General features: G+C 36.9%; 1 protein-coding gene across 2 annotated transcripts in view; it reads left to right on the top strand.

Annotated features, from left to right (window-relative positions):
• The window catches only part of HPSE2 (heparanase 2 (inactive)), a 581,960-nt gene that overhangs the window by 43,429 nt on the left and 520,369 nt on the right, over window positions 1–18,162 (top strand). For both annotated transcript variants that reach the window (XM_067709748.1, XM_067709749.1), the window contains exon 3: window positions 8,281–8,442. In XM_067709748.1, coding sequence (XP_067565849.1) covers window positions 8,281–8,442 — 162 coding nt within the window. The remainder of the gene's footprint in view (window positions 1–8,280; window positions 8,443–18,162) is intronic.

Genomic DNA, 18,162 nt, shown 5'->3' on the forward strand with positions numbered 1-18,162 from the left:
CCAGCTATAGGACCCCTGGGCCTTTCAGCTGGTGACCCCAGAGCTCAGCTCTGCCTGCCAGTCGGCTGGCTTTAGTCCCAGGACCCAGCTTCACCCACCGATGGGTGAGCACCAGCTTCAGGATCCCCTGAGCCCCAACTCCACCCATCAGCAGGTGGACACCAGTCTCAGGACCACCATAGCCTTGAAGCCTGCTGTACCAGGTCCCAGCCTACCTACCAGGCAGCCAACCCCTGCTCTGAGACACCTGAGGCCCCTCAGCCAGCTGTCCTGGGATCTGGCCCCACTCACAAGCAGGCCACAAGCTTTGGGACACCCTGGACTTAGCCAGCTGCATCAGGAGCTGGTTGCCCGCCAGTGGGCCAGCACCAATGCCAGGGCCCTGAAGCCAGAGATCCTAGGAGTCGGCTCTGCCCATCAGTAAGCCACCAGTCACCTCTGGACCCCCTGGGCCCTGACCATGTCAACCAGCAGGCTGATACCAGCCCTGGGATCCTCTGGACCCCAGCCCCACCCACTAGCAGGCCAACAGCAGCTCTGAGATACCTTAGACTCCTCAGCCAGCCACTTCATGATCCAGCTCCACTCATCAGCAGGCCAACACCAGCTTTGGGACACCCTAGAACCTGCAGCCAGTTGTGTCAGGAACCAGCCCCACCCACTGGCAGGACACACTAGATCCAGGAACCCAGGTCTCACAGCCACCAACTCCAGAACCTGGCTGTGCCCACCAGTGAACCAGCACTAGCCCCAGGACCCCCCAGGGTTCCACAGACAGCCACCTTGTGACCCAGCTCCTCAACCAGCAGCTAGCAACCTCCACATAAGGCAGGGCCTGGCAACCAACTGAACTGTGGATAGCCATGCCTACAAGACTGCCCACAGCGGTCAGCCGTCCACAACAGAAGGACCCATGCGGCCCACATAGGGGGCATGCCTAGAGCATATGGTTCTGGTGACCAGAGGGGAGTATGCTGCTGGGATGCATAGGATGCCTCCTACAAAAGACCACTTCTCCAAGGCTGGGAAATGTAACCAACCTACCAGATATATAGAAATAAAAACAGCAGGGCTTCCCTGGTGGCACAGTGGTTGAGAGTCCGCCTACTGGTGCAGGGGACATGGGTTCGTGCCCCGGTCTGGGAAGATCCCATGTGCCGCGGAGAGGCTGGGCCCGTGAGCCATGGCCATTGAGCCTGCACGTCTGGAGCCTGTGCTCCACTATGGGAGAGGCCACAACAGTGAAAGGCCCACATACCGCAAAAAAACAAAAAACAAAACAAAAAAAAACCCCAAAACACAGCAAATTAGGCAAGATGAGGCAACAGGAACAAGTTCCAAATGAAAGAACAAAATAAGACCCCAGAAGAAGAAATAAGTAAAGTGGAGATAGGCAATCTACCCAATAAAGAATTCAAGGTAATGATTATAAAGATGGTCAAAGAACTCAGGAGAGGAATGGATCAATAGTATGAGAAGTTTGAAGTTTTAAACAAAGAGTTAGAAAATATAAAGACGAACCAAACAGGGATGAAGAATACGATAACTGAGGTAAAAAATACACTAGAAGGAGTCAACAGTAGTTTAAATGATACAGAGGAACAGATCAGTGAGTTGGAAGACAGGGTAGTGGAAATTATTGAAGCTGAACAGAAAAGAAAAAAAAAAGAAGACAGTGTAAGAGACTTCTGAGACAACATCAAGTGTATTAACATTCACATTGTAGGGTCCCAGAAGGAGAAGAGAGAGAGAAAAGGGCAGAGAACATATTTGAAGACTTAACAGCTGAAAACTTCCCTAACCTAGGAATGGAAACAGACATCCAGGTCCAGGAAGCACAGAGAGACCCAAACAGGATCAACCCAAAAGGACAACACCAAGTCACATTGTAATTAGAATGGCAAAAATTAAAGGTAAATAAAGACTATTAAAAGCAAAAAGGGAAAAGCAACACGTTACATACAAGGGAACTCTCATAAGGCTGTCAGCTGAATTTTCAGCAGAAACTCTGTAGGCCAGAAGGGCATGGCATGATACATTTAAAATTATGAAAGGGAAGAACCTGCAACCAAGAATACTCTTATCTGTCAAGGGTTTCATTCAGATTTGGAGAGATCAAAAGTTTTACAGACAAGCAGAAGCTAAAAGGGTTCAGCACCACAAAATCAACTTTACAAAGCTGTTAAATTTAAGTGAAAAAGAAAAGGTCATAACTAGAAACATGAAAATTATGAAAAGAAAAAATTCACTGTAAAGGCAAATATATAGTAAGTGTAGTAAGTCAATGACATACAAAGCAAGTGGGAAGATTAAAAGACAAAAATAGTAAAATCATCTATATCCACTATAAGTAGTTAAGGGAAACACACAAATGTGGAAGGTAAACAGTATGCTACTAGACAAGCAATGTATCACTGAAGAAATCAAAGAAGAAATTAAAAAAATACCTGGAGACAAGTGAAAATGAAAAGTGTTCCAAAATTAATGGGATATAACAAAAGCAGTTCTAAGAGGGAAGTTTATAGTGATTCAAGCTTTACCTCAGGAAAGAAGAAAAATCTCAAAGAAACAAACTAACCTTACACCTAAAGGAACGAGAAAAAGAAGAACAAACAAAACCCAAATTTAGTTGAAGGAGAGAAATCATAAAGATCAGAGCAGAAATAAATGAAATAGAGAGCAACAAAAAGTAGAGAAGCTCAATGGAACTAAGAGCTGGTTCTTTGAAAAGATAAACAAAATTGATGAACTTTCAGCTAGACTCATCAAGAAAAAAAGAGAGAGGGCCCAAATCAGTAAAACCAGCAATGGAAAAGAAGTTTACAACGGACACCCCAGAAATAGAGAGGATCATAAAAGATTGCTATGAACAATTACACACTGAAAAAAATGGGCAACCTAGAAGAACTGGACAAATTTCTAGAAATGTACAATCTCCCAACTGAATCAGGAAGAAATAGAAAATACGAAACAGACCAATTACCAGTAATGAAATTGAATTGTAATAAAAAGTTCAAGACCAGATGGTTTCATAGGTGAATTCTACCAAACATTTAAATAAGAGTTAAAACCCATCTTTCTGAAACTATTCCAAAAAATTGCAGAGAGAGGAACACTTACAAACTTATTCTATGAGGCCAGCATCACCCTGATACCAAAACTGGACAAAAATAACCACAAAAAAAGAAAGTTACAATAGTTAACTGTATGAACATAGATGCAAAAGTCCTCAACAAAATATTAGCTAACTGAATCCAACATTATATTAAAGGATCATACACCATAATCAAGTGGGATTTATCCCAGGGATGCAAGGATTTTTCAGTACTTGCAAATCAATCAAAGTGATACATTACATTAACAAATTGAAGGATAAAAGCCATATGGTCATCTCAATAGATGCACAAAATGCTTTGATAAAGTTCAACATCCATTTATGATAAAAAAATCTCTAGAAAGTGAGCATAGAGGGAGCATACCTCAACACAGTAAAGGCCATTTATGACAAACTCATAGCCAACATCATGTTCAATGGTGAAAAGCTGAACACATTTCCTCTACGATGAGGAACAAGACAAGGATGTTTACTCTCACCACTTTTTTTTAAAAATTCATGTTTATTGAGGTATACTTACATATAAGGAAATTCACCCATTTTATGTGTAAAATTCAATGAGTTCTGACAGACCTATGTGGTTGTGTAAGTACTACCACATAAAAATATGGCACATTCCATCACCTCTCCCAAACTTCCCTCATATCTTTTTTGTGTTCAATAATCTCCGTTTCTCTTGCAATCACTGATCTGATTACTGCACAATAGGTTTGCCTTTTCCAGAATGTCACTGTGATGGTTAATTCTGTATATCGACTTGTATGGGCCAGAAGCGTGCCTAGATACTCTCACCACTTCTGTTCAACATAGTTTTGGAAGTCCTAGCCACAGCAATCAGAGAAGGAAGAGAAATAAAAGGAATCCAAATTGGAAAAGAAGAAGTAAAACTGTCACTGTTTGCAGATGACATGGTACTGTACGTAGAAAATCCTAAAGACACCACCAGAAAACTACTAGAGCTCATCAATGAATTTGGTAAAGTTGCAGGATACAAAATTAATATACAGATATCTTTGCATTTCTATATAACAATGAACTATCAGAAACAGAAACTAAGGAAGCAATCCCATTTACAATCACATCAAAAAGAATAAAATACCTAGGAAGAAACCTACCTAAGACCTGTACTCAGAAAACTATAAGACACTGGTGTAAGAAATTGAAGATAACACAAACAGATGAAAAGATATTACGTGTTCATGGATTGGAAGAATCATTATTGTTAAAATGACCATACTACCCCAGGCAATCTATATATTCAATGCAATCCCTATCAAAATATCAATGGCATTTTTTTCACAGAACTAGAACACAATTTTAAAATTTGTATGGAAACACAAAAGACCCTGAACAGCCAAAGCAATGTTGAGAAAGGTGAACAGATCCAGAGGTATTATGCCCTGACTTCAGACTGTACTACAAAGCTACAGTAATCAAAACAGAATGGTACCTACAGAAAAACAGACACACAGATCAATGGAACAGAATAGAGAGCCCAGAAATAAACCCACACATTTATGGTCAATTAATCTATGACAAAAAAAGCAAGAATATACAATGGGGAAAAGCACTCTCTTCAATAAGTGGTGCTGGGAAAACTGGACAGCTACATGCAAAAGAATCAAACTGGACTACTTTCTCACACCATATACAAAAATAAATTCAAAATGGATTAAAGACCTAAATGTAAGATTGAAAACCATAAAACTCCTAGAAGAAAACATAGGCAGGACACTCTTAGATATTAATCATGGCAATATGTTTTGGATCTATCTCCTAAGATAAAGGGAAACAAAAGCAAAACTAAACAAATGGACTTAGAAAGCTTTTGCACAGCAGAGGAAACCATTGCGAAAATGAAAAGACAATCTACTGAATGGGAAAAAAATATTTATAAGTCATATGACCGACAGGAGGTCAGTCACACGTGAGATTATATATATGTGTGTGTGTGTGTGTGTATATCACATCACATCTTTATCCATTCATCTGTTGATAGAACAGTGGAATATTACTCAGCCATAAAAAGATGAAATATTGCCATTTGCAACAACATGGATGGACCTGGAGAGTATTATGCTTAGTGAAATAAGTCAGAGAAAGACAAATACTATATGTTATCACTTATATGTAGAATAATCTAATAAACAAAAGAATGAATATAACAAAACAAAATGACACAGATATAGAGAACAAATTAGTGGTTATCAGTAGGTAGAGGGAAGGCGGGGAGGGGCAAAATAGGGATGGGGATTAAGAGTTACAGACTACATATATAAAATAGATAAGCCACAAGGATATATTGTAGAGCACAGGGAATATAGCCAATATTTTATAATAACTTTAAATGGAGTATAATCTATAAAAATATTGAATCATTATTTTGTAGACCTGAAATTAATATAATATTGTAAATCAACTATACCTCAATAAAAAATTCTATATTGTAAATCTATGTTTTCCCCAAACATTGTTGAAATGTACTTTTTAAAGTCTATGACGTTTGTTAGGCCATGCCCATTGTTTTCTTTTCTTACTATTCTTAATATTAGGTAATTTGTTCACTTTATTTCAAGGTTCTGGCTTAAATGACGTTGAGGGTATCAGTTGTAATGATGCTGCTTCTACCTTCTGCACAATACATTTGTTAGATAGGAAATAGAGAGTTTAGTAGATATTCTACCCTTTGAATTAGACTTCTATTAGAAGATATCAGGATAATTGAAACCTCTTTTTCCTCTTTGGAGTATATTTTGGTATGAGTTTTGTAATGTTTTTTTGGGAAAGTATCATCCATATTTCTTTTCTGGATAGATCAGCTGTGGTATGCTACTGTATAGTATAAAAAGGTTTTCTTTCTATTTCCTCAGTTTTACTGTTTACCATACTTTACTATTAAGTTCTTGAGTTTCTATATAGGAGTAACTTCTGGAAAGATCAGTGGATTTGGCTTTGAAAATTCTGGATTTGGGGACTGACCATGATATGTGAACTTGAGCAAGTCACTTATGCTTTGTGGACCTCAGTTTTTCCATATATAAATTAGGGGTAATAAAATTACTCATTATCATTTAGGATTACAAAACAGATTAGGATTTCAAAAATACATGACTGACTGTTAATGGTTTATACAAATAGTGCTTTCATGTTACATAACAAGAAACAAAAGATAGGCAGTCTAGCACAAGTATGGTAGCTCAATAATGACGTTAGGGGACTTAAGCTCTTCCCATCTTCCTGTTCACCATCCTTAGTGCATAAGACTTTTGCCCTCTTGCTTCCTGATTCATTGTCACAAAATGGCTACTATAACTTTCTGTTTTAGGCATAAAGAATAGGAAGGACTAAAGGGCTGAAGGAAACAAAGCTGGTCTTAGTGAAGTTCTGTCTTTTAATTTGGCCAGGGAGGTCCTACTAGTGATGTGTGCCTGCAGCTCATTGGCCAGAAGCATGTTACATGGCCACTCTTTGCTTCAAGGAAAGCTGGGGAATTATATATTTTAGCTCTTCAGTCTCTGTAGTAGAGCAAGGCAAAGGAGAAGGGATTGTGTTTAGGATTTGGGTCAGCTAGTCAACAACGTCTGCTTTCATTGATGGTTGGAAGAATTCAATGATATACTGTATTTAAAAAATTTTACAGAGTGTAACTTAAATAGATGTATACTGTATTCATTATTCCTCTTACCTTCTATTGATGATCTTATAAACTAGAGTGTATTCTTAAATTTATTCTAATTTTTTATTCAAGACTCAGAAAATCTATGAGATTATTACTTACTTGATTGTTAAATGCGTGCGTCTTATTGCCTACATCCTAGAAATTAGTATAAATATGTTTAGGCATAAATATTGCATTATTTCCAACCAGCTCCTCTATTTTTATCTAAGAATGAGTGAGGACCATTCTTACATCTGGCTAATCTTTGTCAACCACACATCCTAATGCTCAGAAGGTAGAAGAAGTTGTCATGGGTTTGTTTTTATATCTGATCTTCTCTTTTAGGGCTCTTTTGATGTGTTTGAAAATCTTTTGCACAGAGTGATGATCAGCCCTGCGTGTCACATGCCCTATTTTCTCTTAGGTGTCATTGATATTGCTTAAAGAGCCAAAACTTTCCTATTGGTACCATTGACATGGGCATTAGTTTTTCTTTTCCAAAGCCGTTGGTGTCAGTAGTGGCAGAGCAGTTGTTTTATTTTTAGCACTTTTTTTCCCTAAAATCCTTCAGTTTGTTACGTAAAACTTGAAAGTTTCTAGAGTTGTCATTCCGATAGCTGCTGCTAATATCGTTTGTCCCTATGATAATCAGCTGAGTTATCTTTTAATTTGTAAAAATAAACAAGTTACTTCAGGACATAAAAGGTCCCTGCTTTTGGGCAGCATTCTAGATGAATGTTTGTTTTTGAGAAGGGCTGTTTTCTGGAGAATACATATGCTTTGAGTGAAAATCATACTGAAGTGTGAAAGGCAGCCTATCACTAATAGGAAAATAATTGGGAAAGAGGCAGTTCTCCAAAGTGACTCTAGCCCTACTCTTGCTTTCTTCAGTGACCCACAAAATACTTTTATATACTTTATATATTTAAAGGGCAATTAATGAGTCTGAATATACTCAGAGGTACATGAAAAATAGCAGTAGAAGTCCTAAGCAGCTATACCACAGAATGGCAGCTTTCATTTGAGCTGAATGGGCTGGGTGGGGGGTAAATTTGAAAACAGGCCAAGTATCCTGAATACACATGCTGGTGCTATCACCCAGTCCTACAGCCTGAAGTAGAGGGAATGACCTTCATAGTCACTAGTATTCTGGCAAGGTCGTATTATTTTTCTCCATGGTAAAATATGTTAAGTAAGGGGACCAGGAGGCACATAAGTCCTGGATGTGAGCTGAGAAGGGGAATGGAGGAGTGAGAATCTTAAATGAGGTCAGAGAAAGCTAAGAAACAGAAATCTCCAGAGAATTTGGAGATGACCAGAGAAACTTGTAGGATGCATCATGAAGTAGGAGACCCTTCAGGTTTATTATTTCTGAATCTCTTCACTTTGATGAAAATGCTGGTAGTTTATAAATTCTGTCATATTGGGTGCAACAGGACTTTGATGTGTATATGGCTTTTGTTTTGTTTTGTTTTTTGCTGCCTGTATTCTTTCTTTCTTTTCTTAGACATTGTTCGAAGTGATGTTGCCTTGGATAAACAGAAAGGCTGCAAGATTGCCCAGCACCCTGATGTTATGCTGGAGCTCCAACGGGAGAAGGCAGCTCAGATGCATCTGGTTCTTCTAAAGGAGCAATTCTCCAATACTTACAGTAATCTCGTATTAACAGGTAAGGCTGTTGGCGTCGGCTGGAATCTTAGAGCACTGTAGATTGATGGTCTCCATCAGTTAGCAACTTGATGCTTGGAAGACACTAAAGTGGGATTCAGATGAGCTGCATCTGTCTGTCTTTTCCCACTTATCCCTTTTAAAATTGTGATGACTCTTATATTCATATAAAATATTTATTACATTTTGCAGATGTATTTTGGCTCGAGGTTATGGGCGGTTCAGCATGTGTGTTCTCAAAAGAGAGAACCAATGAAAACCTAATGAAGCCTTGTAAAAATATGACTTTTTAGATGTGTGCCAATAGATTTGAGAAAATTACTAAATTTGGTGTCTAAGAAACAGCTATTTTCCTCTTTCTGTGTATGCCCTTTCTGTGAACCCAGTGAATATAAAGATGAAATGTAAAAGAGATAATGATCCACAGGCAGAGCTGAGAATGTTCTATATTCTTGGTGGAGTTTGAAAATATCTAGGGAATTTGATTTACTTTTTAAGAACAAAGAGGCTATGAGACTGAGCCATACTCCTTTACATCCTTGGTTCTAGGAGGGAAATGAATATATGTGAGAGCTCAAAGGAGAAACAACTTTTTGCAGGGCTGCTGCGGACTTTGCTGGTAAAGAGCATGTGAGTTGCATGCCTTTGTCAAGCTTTGGAAAAAAATTCTAATAGCACACTCTAATGTGAGAATCATGTAGGACTTGGATGAACTAAGAAGAGCAGTCTGAGTTACCTCCATTTTCTTAAGGGAATGCAAGGCAGATCTGCATTATCTTTTTTTTTTTTTTTTTGCGGTACGCGGGCCTCTCACTGTTGTGGCCTCTCCCGTTGCGGAGCACAGGCTCCGGACGCGCAGGCCCAGCGGCCATGGCTCACGGGCCCAGCCGCTCCGCGGCATGTGGGATCCTCCCGGACCGGGGCACGAACCCATGTCCCCTGCATCGGCAAGCGGACTCTCAACCACTGCGCCACCAGGGAAGCCCAGATCTGCATTATCTTGATTCAAATAAATTTTAATAAATCAAAGTGTGTGTTTTCCCTTGTTTATGAATATTAAAAAAATAAAAAGATGGAATGCCTGACAGGCTATGAACATCTCACACTTATTTTTGTAAACTCCAAGTTAGGAAAATTTAAAAATTTTTTACAGGCTTCCTGGCATTTCACCAGGTTGCTTCCAGCAACCAGGTTGTTTTGCTTTTGAAAAAGCACAAGTCTCTTCTGACTCTACATCTGTACCTGGTGGAAAACTCAGCAGCATGAGATGAAAGCCAGATTTAAATGTGGCTTTGGAGAGCAGAGAAGAGGATTATAGATTTCATAAGTATAGGCACTATTTTTTGTTCTTTGATAGGTCATTAAGGAAGGAAAACTTAAAAGTGATTTATGGCTAATAAATCCTAAATTGGTTAGTGAAACTGTATTTAAGTTTAGATGTTTGGGAAGAACATATTTTTCTCCAAATTTCTTCAGTCTACCTCAAATGTACAAATAGTAAATGTATATAGTATTTTCCAATTCAGTTATTGGAAATGCAGTATTTTAAGCTATCCTTATTCTAATATTTTTAGGCATACATTAGAGATGTCAGACCCTGTGTTCTTTAATGTGGCATAGAAAGAGCTTAAGGTAATTCTAATCCTAAACTGTGCATCCAGAGTGTGGCTTGAAGGCATATTATCTTTGAAAACACAAGTGCTCTATTGAGTTCAATGGAATCTTTTCTAATTCTCAGTAACATAATCCCTTTGGATGTTTATTCTCAGTTCAAACTGTTGGAATCAACATTGTCAACTTTTACCCTGACAACTTGCTTACTTTCTACTAAACAAACTTACCCTAGAGAAGAGCCTCTTTCCTGCTCTCACTTCTCCCAAGCTGCTTCAAAGAGCCCTCAGGCATTTTCCACATTTTTCACCCAAATGCCTGTTGCAGAGGTGGTACCTTGCTGCAGACAGAGCATTTGGTGTGCCCTGGGTTGTTTACGTGAAAGTTCAAAAGGTTTTGGTGCCAGGTGTTGAGAAGAGATGGAGTCATTTCATTTTAGCAACAATGGTAAAACTATTTTACTATCCTTTAACTAAGTCTTTGATTTTACACAGTGTAGTTTTCTAATTGTTATGAAGTTTAATCCTTGATTTCTTGTATAAATTTTGAGAACATGGTCTCCAGACAGCTAAACATAATATTTAAACATAACTAAACTAACTTCTGTAAATATTTCCCTTTTCGGTGATGAATGTATATTGGTAAGGAGGGTGAGGTTGAAGGGGCAGAGACCTCTCAAATGAAGTGACTTTCTTTACCAACATGTTCAGAACACCTACCCTAGGATTTCTGCTTGGTGATGCTTTACTTATTTTGTATAACTCTGGCATGTTTGAAATGTCTGCCATGAAAGTATGTGGGAACAGGATGAGGAAACTGGGCCTCCAAAATCTCAGAAACAGATCACTTTTTTTTTTTTTTTTTTTTTTTTTGCGGTACACGGGCCTCTCACTGTTGTGGCCTCTCCCGTTGCGGAGCACAGGCTCTGGACGCGCAGGCTCCGCAGCATGTGGGATCTTCCCGGACCGGGGCACGAACCCGTGTCCCCTGCATCGGCAGGCGGACTCTCAACCACTGCGCCACCAGGGAAGCCCAGAGATCACTTTTTAATGTCTCTGCTCTCCCCTCAACCCCTCTCCCCAATTATTTACAGAATTTCATGTATATGTGTAGCAGTGTATCATGATTGTTTCCTGTTAGTGGTCAGTTAGTGGTATAGTCTTTATTTTTAAGTTGGACAACTAAGTTAACAGTAGAGGAAAAAAATTAATAAAGTGATTGAAATGTCAGTATAGTAAGAAATTAATAAAGTGATGGAAATGGCAGCTGCTTAAAAGCTTATTAAAAATGATGGCTCTTGCCCTTCACCTCACAAGCAAGCCCTCATTCTTAGGTGTTCCATCTTTAGCTGATCTGTCAGCATTGAAGTGAGAGGTATGCCTTCATATTCTGCATTCTAGCTTGTGATCTCTCTTAAACAGCCATCCTTCAGATGAGGGCAAATAATATTCTAGCTTTGAGGATCTTCTGAACATTTAATAAAAGGAAAACAACTCTACAGTTCTAGTGACAACCCAGTTAATGGAAACACGTGGTTCTTATTGTATAATATTTTTTAAAAAATGGATTGTATTTTTGCATAATATTAAACATGTCTTAATATCTTCATGTGAATGATTTACACGGTATTGGAAATAATGTTAGCCTCACCTAATCTGGAGGGTTTTTGAAGTAAACTCTAAGGTTATGTGAAGGTGATGGAGGAATTCCAGGAGAACATCAATGATAGAACTATTTTAAATATGCTGCACTTTTTTACACTGACTCACCAACACATGCATGTAATCTTGTCCTGTAGCTTCTTGAATCTGAGAGTATTAAATGTCACTGTGCATGTTACTCAAGGAGTGATAAATGAAAGGGAGAGTTTGGTAGGTGACTTTAAGAAAGAACAGTGATCATGTCTTCTGTATCTTTGTGCTCTCATGATTCTTAATGTGATAATGCTCTGTAAGTTTGTTGAAAATGTTCTGCTGTGTACACATTGTAAGTTCACTCAAAGACTACTTTTTAAGGGTTAATTTGGACATCTATTAAATAACTTTATAGGTTTGAATTTAGTTATTTGTCTCCCCTCCCCTGGCGAACCCCCCTCTTTTGAGGTATAAATTGAACTTTTGTGGCGGATGCCTGTACTATAATCAAATGAAAAACAGAAAATAAAAAGTTAAAAGCCAGCCTTAAGGGGCAATACACTTTCTAGGATTTTCTTTAGAACATAAACTCCCAGAAGGCAAGGAATATTATATTTGTGCTGCATTCTGCATAGTAATTAGAACATAGTGAATGATCCTGTAATGAAGTCAACTTTTAAAAAATTTGTGTTGTGAAGTCATCTAGTCAACTCTTGTTTCAAGGTAGCCTGAACCGTATAGCCGTTATAAATGGATGGCATTACTCAAGATGCTTTCCAAAATTCCTTTATGAGGACTCTTGTTATGTTATTGTCTGCTACTTATGGTTTTGTACCTCTTCTTTCAGTCATTAGATTCCAAAATATACTGAGATTCTTGTGGTTAGCTTTATTGTATTACTGTGGTAAATGAATTGAGCAAAAGAGGCTCATACTTCCTTGTTGTGGCCAATCTTTCTAACTTCAGTTGAGCAAAGGGCCCAAATAAGTATTCTTTCAGTTCTCAAAGGACTATATCCAGGTCTGTTTAATTATTTGCATTATATTCCATAGTATTGAATGTAACATACTTTATTTTACCATTTCCCTATTAGTGTATATTAATTTCTATGCATATTTACACATTTATTTCTGTAGAAGAGATTTCTGAAAGTGGATGTCTGGGTCAAAAGATACATATTTTTAAATTTTATGAATTCAGGTTTATTGAGGTGTAATTTACATTATAGTATAAATAAATTTGGACAGGTTAATATATTATAGAGTCATATAGCTGTCATCACCATCAAGATATAGAACATTTCCTTCACCCTAAAAATTCTTTTGTCTCCCTTGGCAGTCACTCTCCTTTCTCAGCCTTAGCTGTGTCTGATCGGATATTTGTCCCTAAATGTCATATCAATGGAAAAATAAAGTAGTTGTGTGTGTTTGATTGTTTTCACTTAGCATGATGTTTTTGAGATTCAGTCATCTTTTTGCATTTATTAGCAGTTCATTTCTTTTTGTTGCTGAGTAATATTTCATGTTAAGAATATCCTACAATTTATTTATCCATGCATCTGTTGATGGACATTTGGTTTATTTCTAGCTTTTGGTGATTATGAATAAAGCCACTGTAGACATTTACTCTCAGATCTTTGTGTTGACATATGTTTTCATTTCTCTTAGGTAGGTACCTAGGAGTGGGATTGCTTGATTTTATGATGCCTGTTTATAAGAAACTGTCAGACTGTTTTCCAAAGTGGCCGTACTATCTGGCATTCCACCAACAGTGTGTATGAGTTCTAGATACTCCATATCCTTGCGAATAATTAGCATTGTCTGTCTTTTAAATTTTAGCTATTTTAGTGGGTACGTAGTAGTAGTATCTTTTGGTTTTAATTTGCAATTTACCTTATGACTAATGATATTGAGTATCTGTTCTTTGCTTATTTGCTATCTATATATCTTCTTTGGTGAAGTGTCTGTTCAAACCTTTTGCCCATTTTAAAAAAATAATGACTTTTGTTTTCTTACTGTTGAGTTTTGAGAGTTCTGTATTTATTTTGGGCTACAAGTACTTTATCTGACATACGATTTGCAAATACATTTTTCCTCTGTGACTTGTCCTTTTATTTTTTAACAGCTTTTTTCAAAGAGCAGAAACTTCTAAATTTGATGAAGTCCAGTTTTGCTTTTATGGTTTGCATTTAAAATTATAATGCATTCTGCCAGATAATTTTCAGAAAAGATTGTAGCAATTCCCATTCCCACTAGCCATGTATGAGAGCAGTTATTTCCTAACATTCTCTTTAGTGCTGGGTATTAGTGCTCTTTTCAATCTTTTCCACTTTAACAGGTGAAAAATATTACCTCATTGTTGCCATTTTCTGGCCAGAGCCAGGGTGAGTATATTTTTACATATTTATTGGTGATTTATATTTTCTGTTTTGTGAATTACCTATTCGTATCTTTGCCTTTTAAAAAAATTGGGTGTTAATCTGTTTCTTATCAGTTTATAAGTGCTCTCTGTGAGTTAGGAATGTTAATCCTTTGTCCTATGTATTGTAAACCATTTTCTTCCCTGAATGTCATTTATTTTTCAACTCTTTTTAGTTTAGAGCTTTAATCTTTTACTATGACTGGAATTTATGTTTATATATAGTGTGATGTAAGCATGTAACATTGTTTTCTTCCAAGTAGCTAGCCAGCTTTGCATACACTGTTTTTTTTAAAATAAAACATTCTTTTGCCTCTGAGTTGAAACATCATATATGTTATATATTATACTCCCACATATATTTGTACCTATTTCTGAACTCTACGTTATGTTATTTTTTTATTTGTTATTTCTGTGCCAGTGTTATACTGTTTTCATGTCTGGTAAGGCTTATTAACCTTTGTTTCTCTTTTCTAAGGTTTTTACAGCTGTTCTCATATAATTACTTTTTGAAATAAACTTTCACTTTCTCTAGTTAAAGAAAATTCATTGCTGGATTTTGATTGGAGTTATATTCAATCTGTATTCTAATTTGGGAAGTATTGATATTTTTCTGATGTTAAGTCTTCCACTTACGATGATATAGCTTTTCACTTGCTCAGTTCTTGTTTTATGTTGTTTGATAATGTTTTATAATTTTTCTGTACCTTTCTTGTTAAATATATTCTTTAATATTTTATGCTTTTGTTGATATTGAAAATGAATTTCTTTCTCTTTATAACTTATTTCCAGTATAAAGAGAAACTATTGATCAAAGACAAAGGTAGATTTTTTCTATTTTCTAAATTTTTACCTACTGTTTTCCTTTTATTTTCTAAAAACCTCCCCAAAATATTGAAAATTAGTGGTGATAGCTGCTTTTCACATGATCTTAATGAAAATGACTTCACTATTTCATGTGTATAAGCATCTGAATATTTATCCACTAAAACCAATCCCTTGAAAGTCAAAATATATTTTTTTCAAAATGAGAATGACTTTATTATTATTTATTATTATGACAGAGGAAAGATATTTTGATTAACATTCTTCTAGGCATCTCTCTATCCATACACACACATATACATAAGCCATAAATGTATAGGAAACACATATAATTTTATACAAACCTGTTTTTTTTTTTAACATCTTTATTGGGGTATAATTGCTTTACAATGGTGTGTTAGTTTCTGCTTTATAACAAAGTGAATCAGTTATACATATACATATGTTCCCATATGTCTTCCCTCTTGCGTCTCCCTCCCTCCCACCCTCCCTATCCCACCCCTCCAGGCGGTCACCAAGCACCGAGCCAATATCCCTGTGCCATGCGGCTGCTTCCCACTAACTATCTACCTAACTACATTTGTTAGTGTGTATATGTCCATGACTCTCTCTCGCCCTTTCACAGCTCACCCTTCCCCCTCCCCATACCCTCAAGTCCGTTCTCCAGTAGGTCTGCGTCTTTATTCCTGTCTTACCCCTAGGTTCTTCATGACATTTTTTTTCTTAAATTCCATATATATGTGTTAGCATACGGTATTTGTCTTTTTCTTTCTGACTTACTTCACTCTGTATGACAGACTCTAGGTGTATCCATCTCATTACAAATAGCTCAATTTCGTTTCTTTTTAAGGCTGAGTAATATTCCATTGTATATATGTGCCACATCTTCTTTATCCATTCATCCGATGATGGGCACTTAGGTTGTTTCCATCTCCGGGCTATTGTAAATAGAGCTGCAATGAACATTTTGGTACATGACTCTTTTTGAATTATGGTTTTCTCAGGGTATATGCCCAGTAGTGGGATTGCTGGGTCATATGGTAGTTCTATTTGTAGTTTTTTAAGGAACTTCCATACTGTTCTCCATAGTGGCTGAACCAATTCACATTCCCACCAGCAGTGCAAGAGTGTTCCCTTTTCTCCACACCCTCTCCAGCATTTATTGTTTCTAGATTTTTTGATGATGGCCATTCTGACTGGTGTGAGATGATATCTCATTGTAGTTTTGATTTGCATTTCTCTAATGATTAGTGATGTTGAGCATTCTTTCATGTGTTTGTTGGCAGTCTGTATATCTTCTTTGGAGAAATGTCTGTTTAGGTCTTCTGCCCATTTTTGGATTGGGTTGTTTTGTTTTTTTGTTATTGAGCTGCATGAGCTGCTTGTAAATTTTGGAGATTAATCCTTTGTCAGTTGCTTCATTTGCAAATATTTTCTCCCATTCTGAGGGTTGTCTTTTGGTCTTCTTTATGGTTTCCTTTGCTGTGCAAAAGTTTTGAAGTTTCATTAGGTCCCATTTGTTTATTTTTGTTTTTATTTCCGTTACTCTAGGAGGTGGGTCAGAAAGGATCTTGCTGTGATTTATGTCATAGAGTGTTCTGCCTATGTTTTCCTCTAAGAGTTTGATAGTGTCTGGCCTTACATTTAGGTCTTTAATCCATTTTGAGCTTATTTTTGTGTATGGTGTTAGGGAGTGATCTAATCTCATACTTTTACATGTACCTGTCCAGTTTTCCCAGCACCATTTATTGAAGAGGCTGTCCTTTCTCCACTGTACATTCCTGCCACCTTTATCAAAGGATAAGGTGTCCATATGTGCTTGGGTTTATCTCTGCGCTTTCTATCCTGTTCCATTGATCTATCTTTCTGTTTTTGTGCCAGTACCATACTGTCTTGATTACTGTAGCTTTGTAGTATAGTCTGAAGTCAGGGAGCCTGATTCCTCCAGCTCCTTTTTTCGTTCTCAAGATTGCTTTGGCTATTCGGGGTCTTTTGTGTTTCCATACAAATTGCGAATTTTTTTGTTCTAGTTCTGTGAAAAATGCCAGTGGTAGTTTGATAGGGATTGCATTGAATCTGTAGATTGCTTTGGGTAGTAGAGTCATTTTCACAATGTTGATTCTTCCAATCCAAGAACATGGTATATCTCTCCATCGATTTGTATCATCTTTAATTTCTTTCATCAGTGTCTTATAATTTTCTGCATACAGGTCTTTTGTCTCCTTAGGTAGATTTATTCCTAGATATTTTATTCTTTTTGTTGCAATGGTAAATGGGAGTGTTTTCTTGATTTCACTTTCAGATTTTTCATCATTAGTATATAGGAATGCAAGAGATTTCTGTGCATTAATTTTGTATCCTGCTACTTTAACAAATTCATTGATTAGCTCTAGTAGTTTTCTGGTAGCATCTTTAGGATTCTCTATGTATAGTATCATGTCATCTGCAAACAGTGACAGCTTTACTTCTTCTTTTCCTATTTGGATTCCTTTTATTTCCTTTTCTTCTCTGATTGCTGTGGCTAAAACTTCCAAAACTATGTTGAATAATAGTGGTGAGAGTGGGCACCTTGTCTTGTTCCTGATCTTAGTGGAAATGCTTTCAGTTTTTCACCATTGAGGATGGTGTCAAACCAGTTTTATACAATACACATGCCTGTTATTTTGTAACATCCTTTTTCTTTCTTTCTTTTTTTTTTTTGGTAACATCCTTTTTCTTAACAATATTTTGTAGACGTCTTTCTATATCAAAGAACATAGGTTCAAAATCTTTTTAATGGCTACATTAGAATTGCATTATTGTATGAATATTTTGTAATTGTTTAACTGATCTTCTATTGATAGAAATTAGGTTTGTCCCTAATTTTTAATGACTCTAAATAATGTTGTGATGAACAACATTGCATATCTTTGTGCAATTCCTGTAAGTATGAGTGCTATGTCAAAGGAATAGACATTTAAAATTTTGATGCATTTAGTAAATGGACTTTCAGAAAGGTCATGCCAGTTTATACAGTGTATGAGAGGACTCACTTATCTTGTCTTTTGCTCATGCTGATTATTTTCCGTTCTTTTGTCTGTGTTATTGTAATAGACAGTGATGGATACGGCATTGTTTTAAATACATTTCATTGCTTACTGATTAATGATCAGTAAGGTTAATGATAAGTAAAGGTTAATGATCTTTTTACATTCTTTGCCATTTTTATTTCTTCTGTGAATTGTACATTTCTT

The sequence above is a fragment of the Pseudorca crassidens genome, chromosome 16 (assembly GCF_039906515.1).
Source record: "Pseudorca crassidens isolate mPseCra1 chromosome 16, mPseCra1.hap1, whole genome shotgun sequence".
Classification (NCBI taxonomy): Eukaryota; Metazoa; Chordata; class Mammalia; order Artiodactyla; family Delphinidae; genus Pseudorca; species Pseudorca crassidens.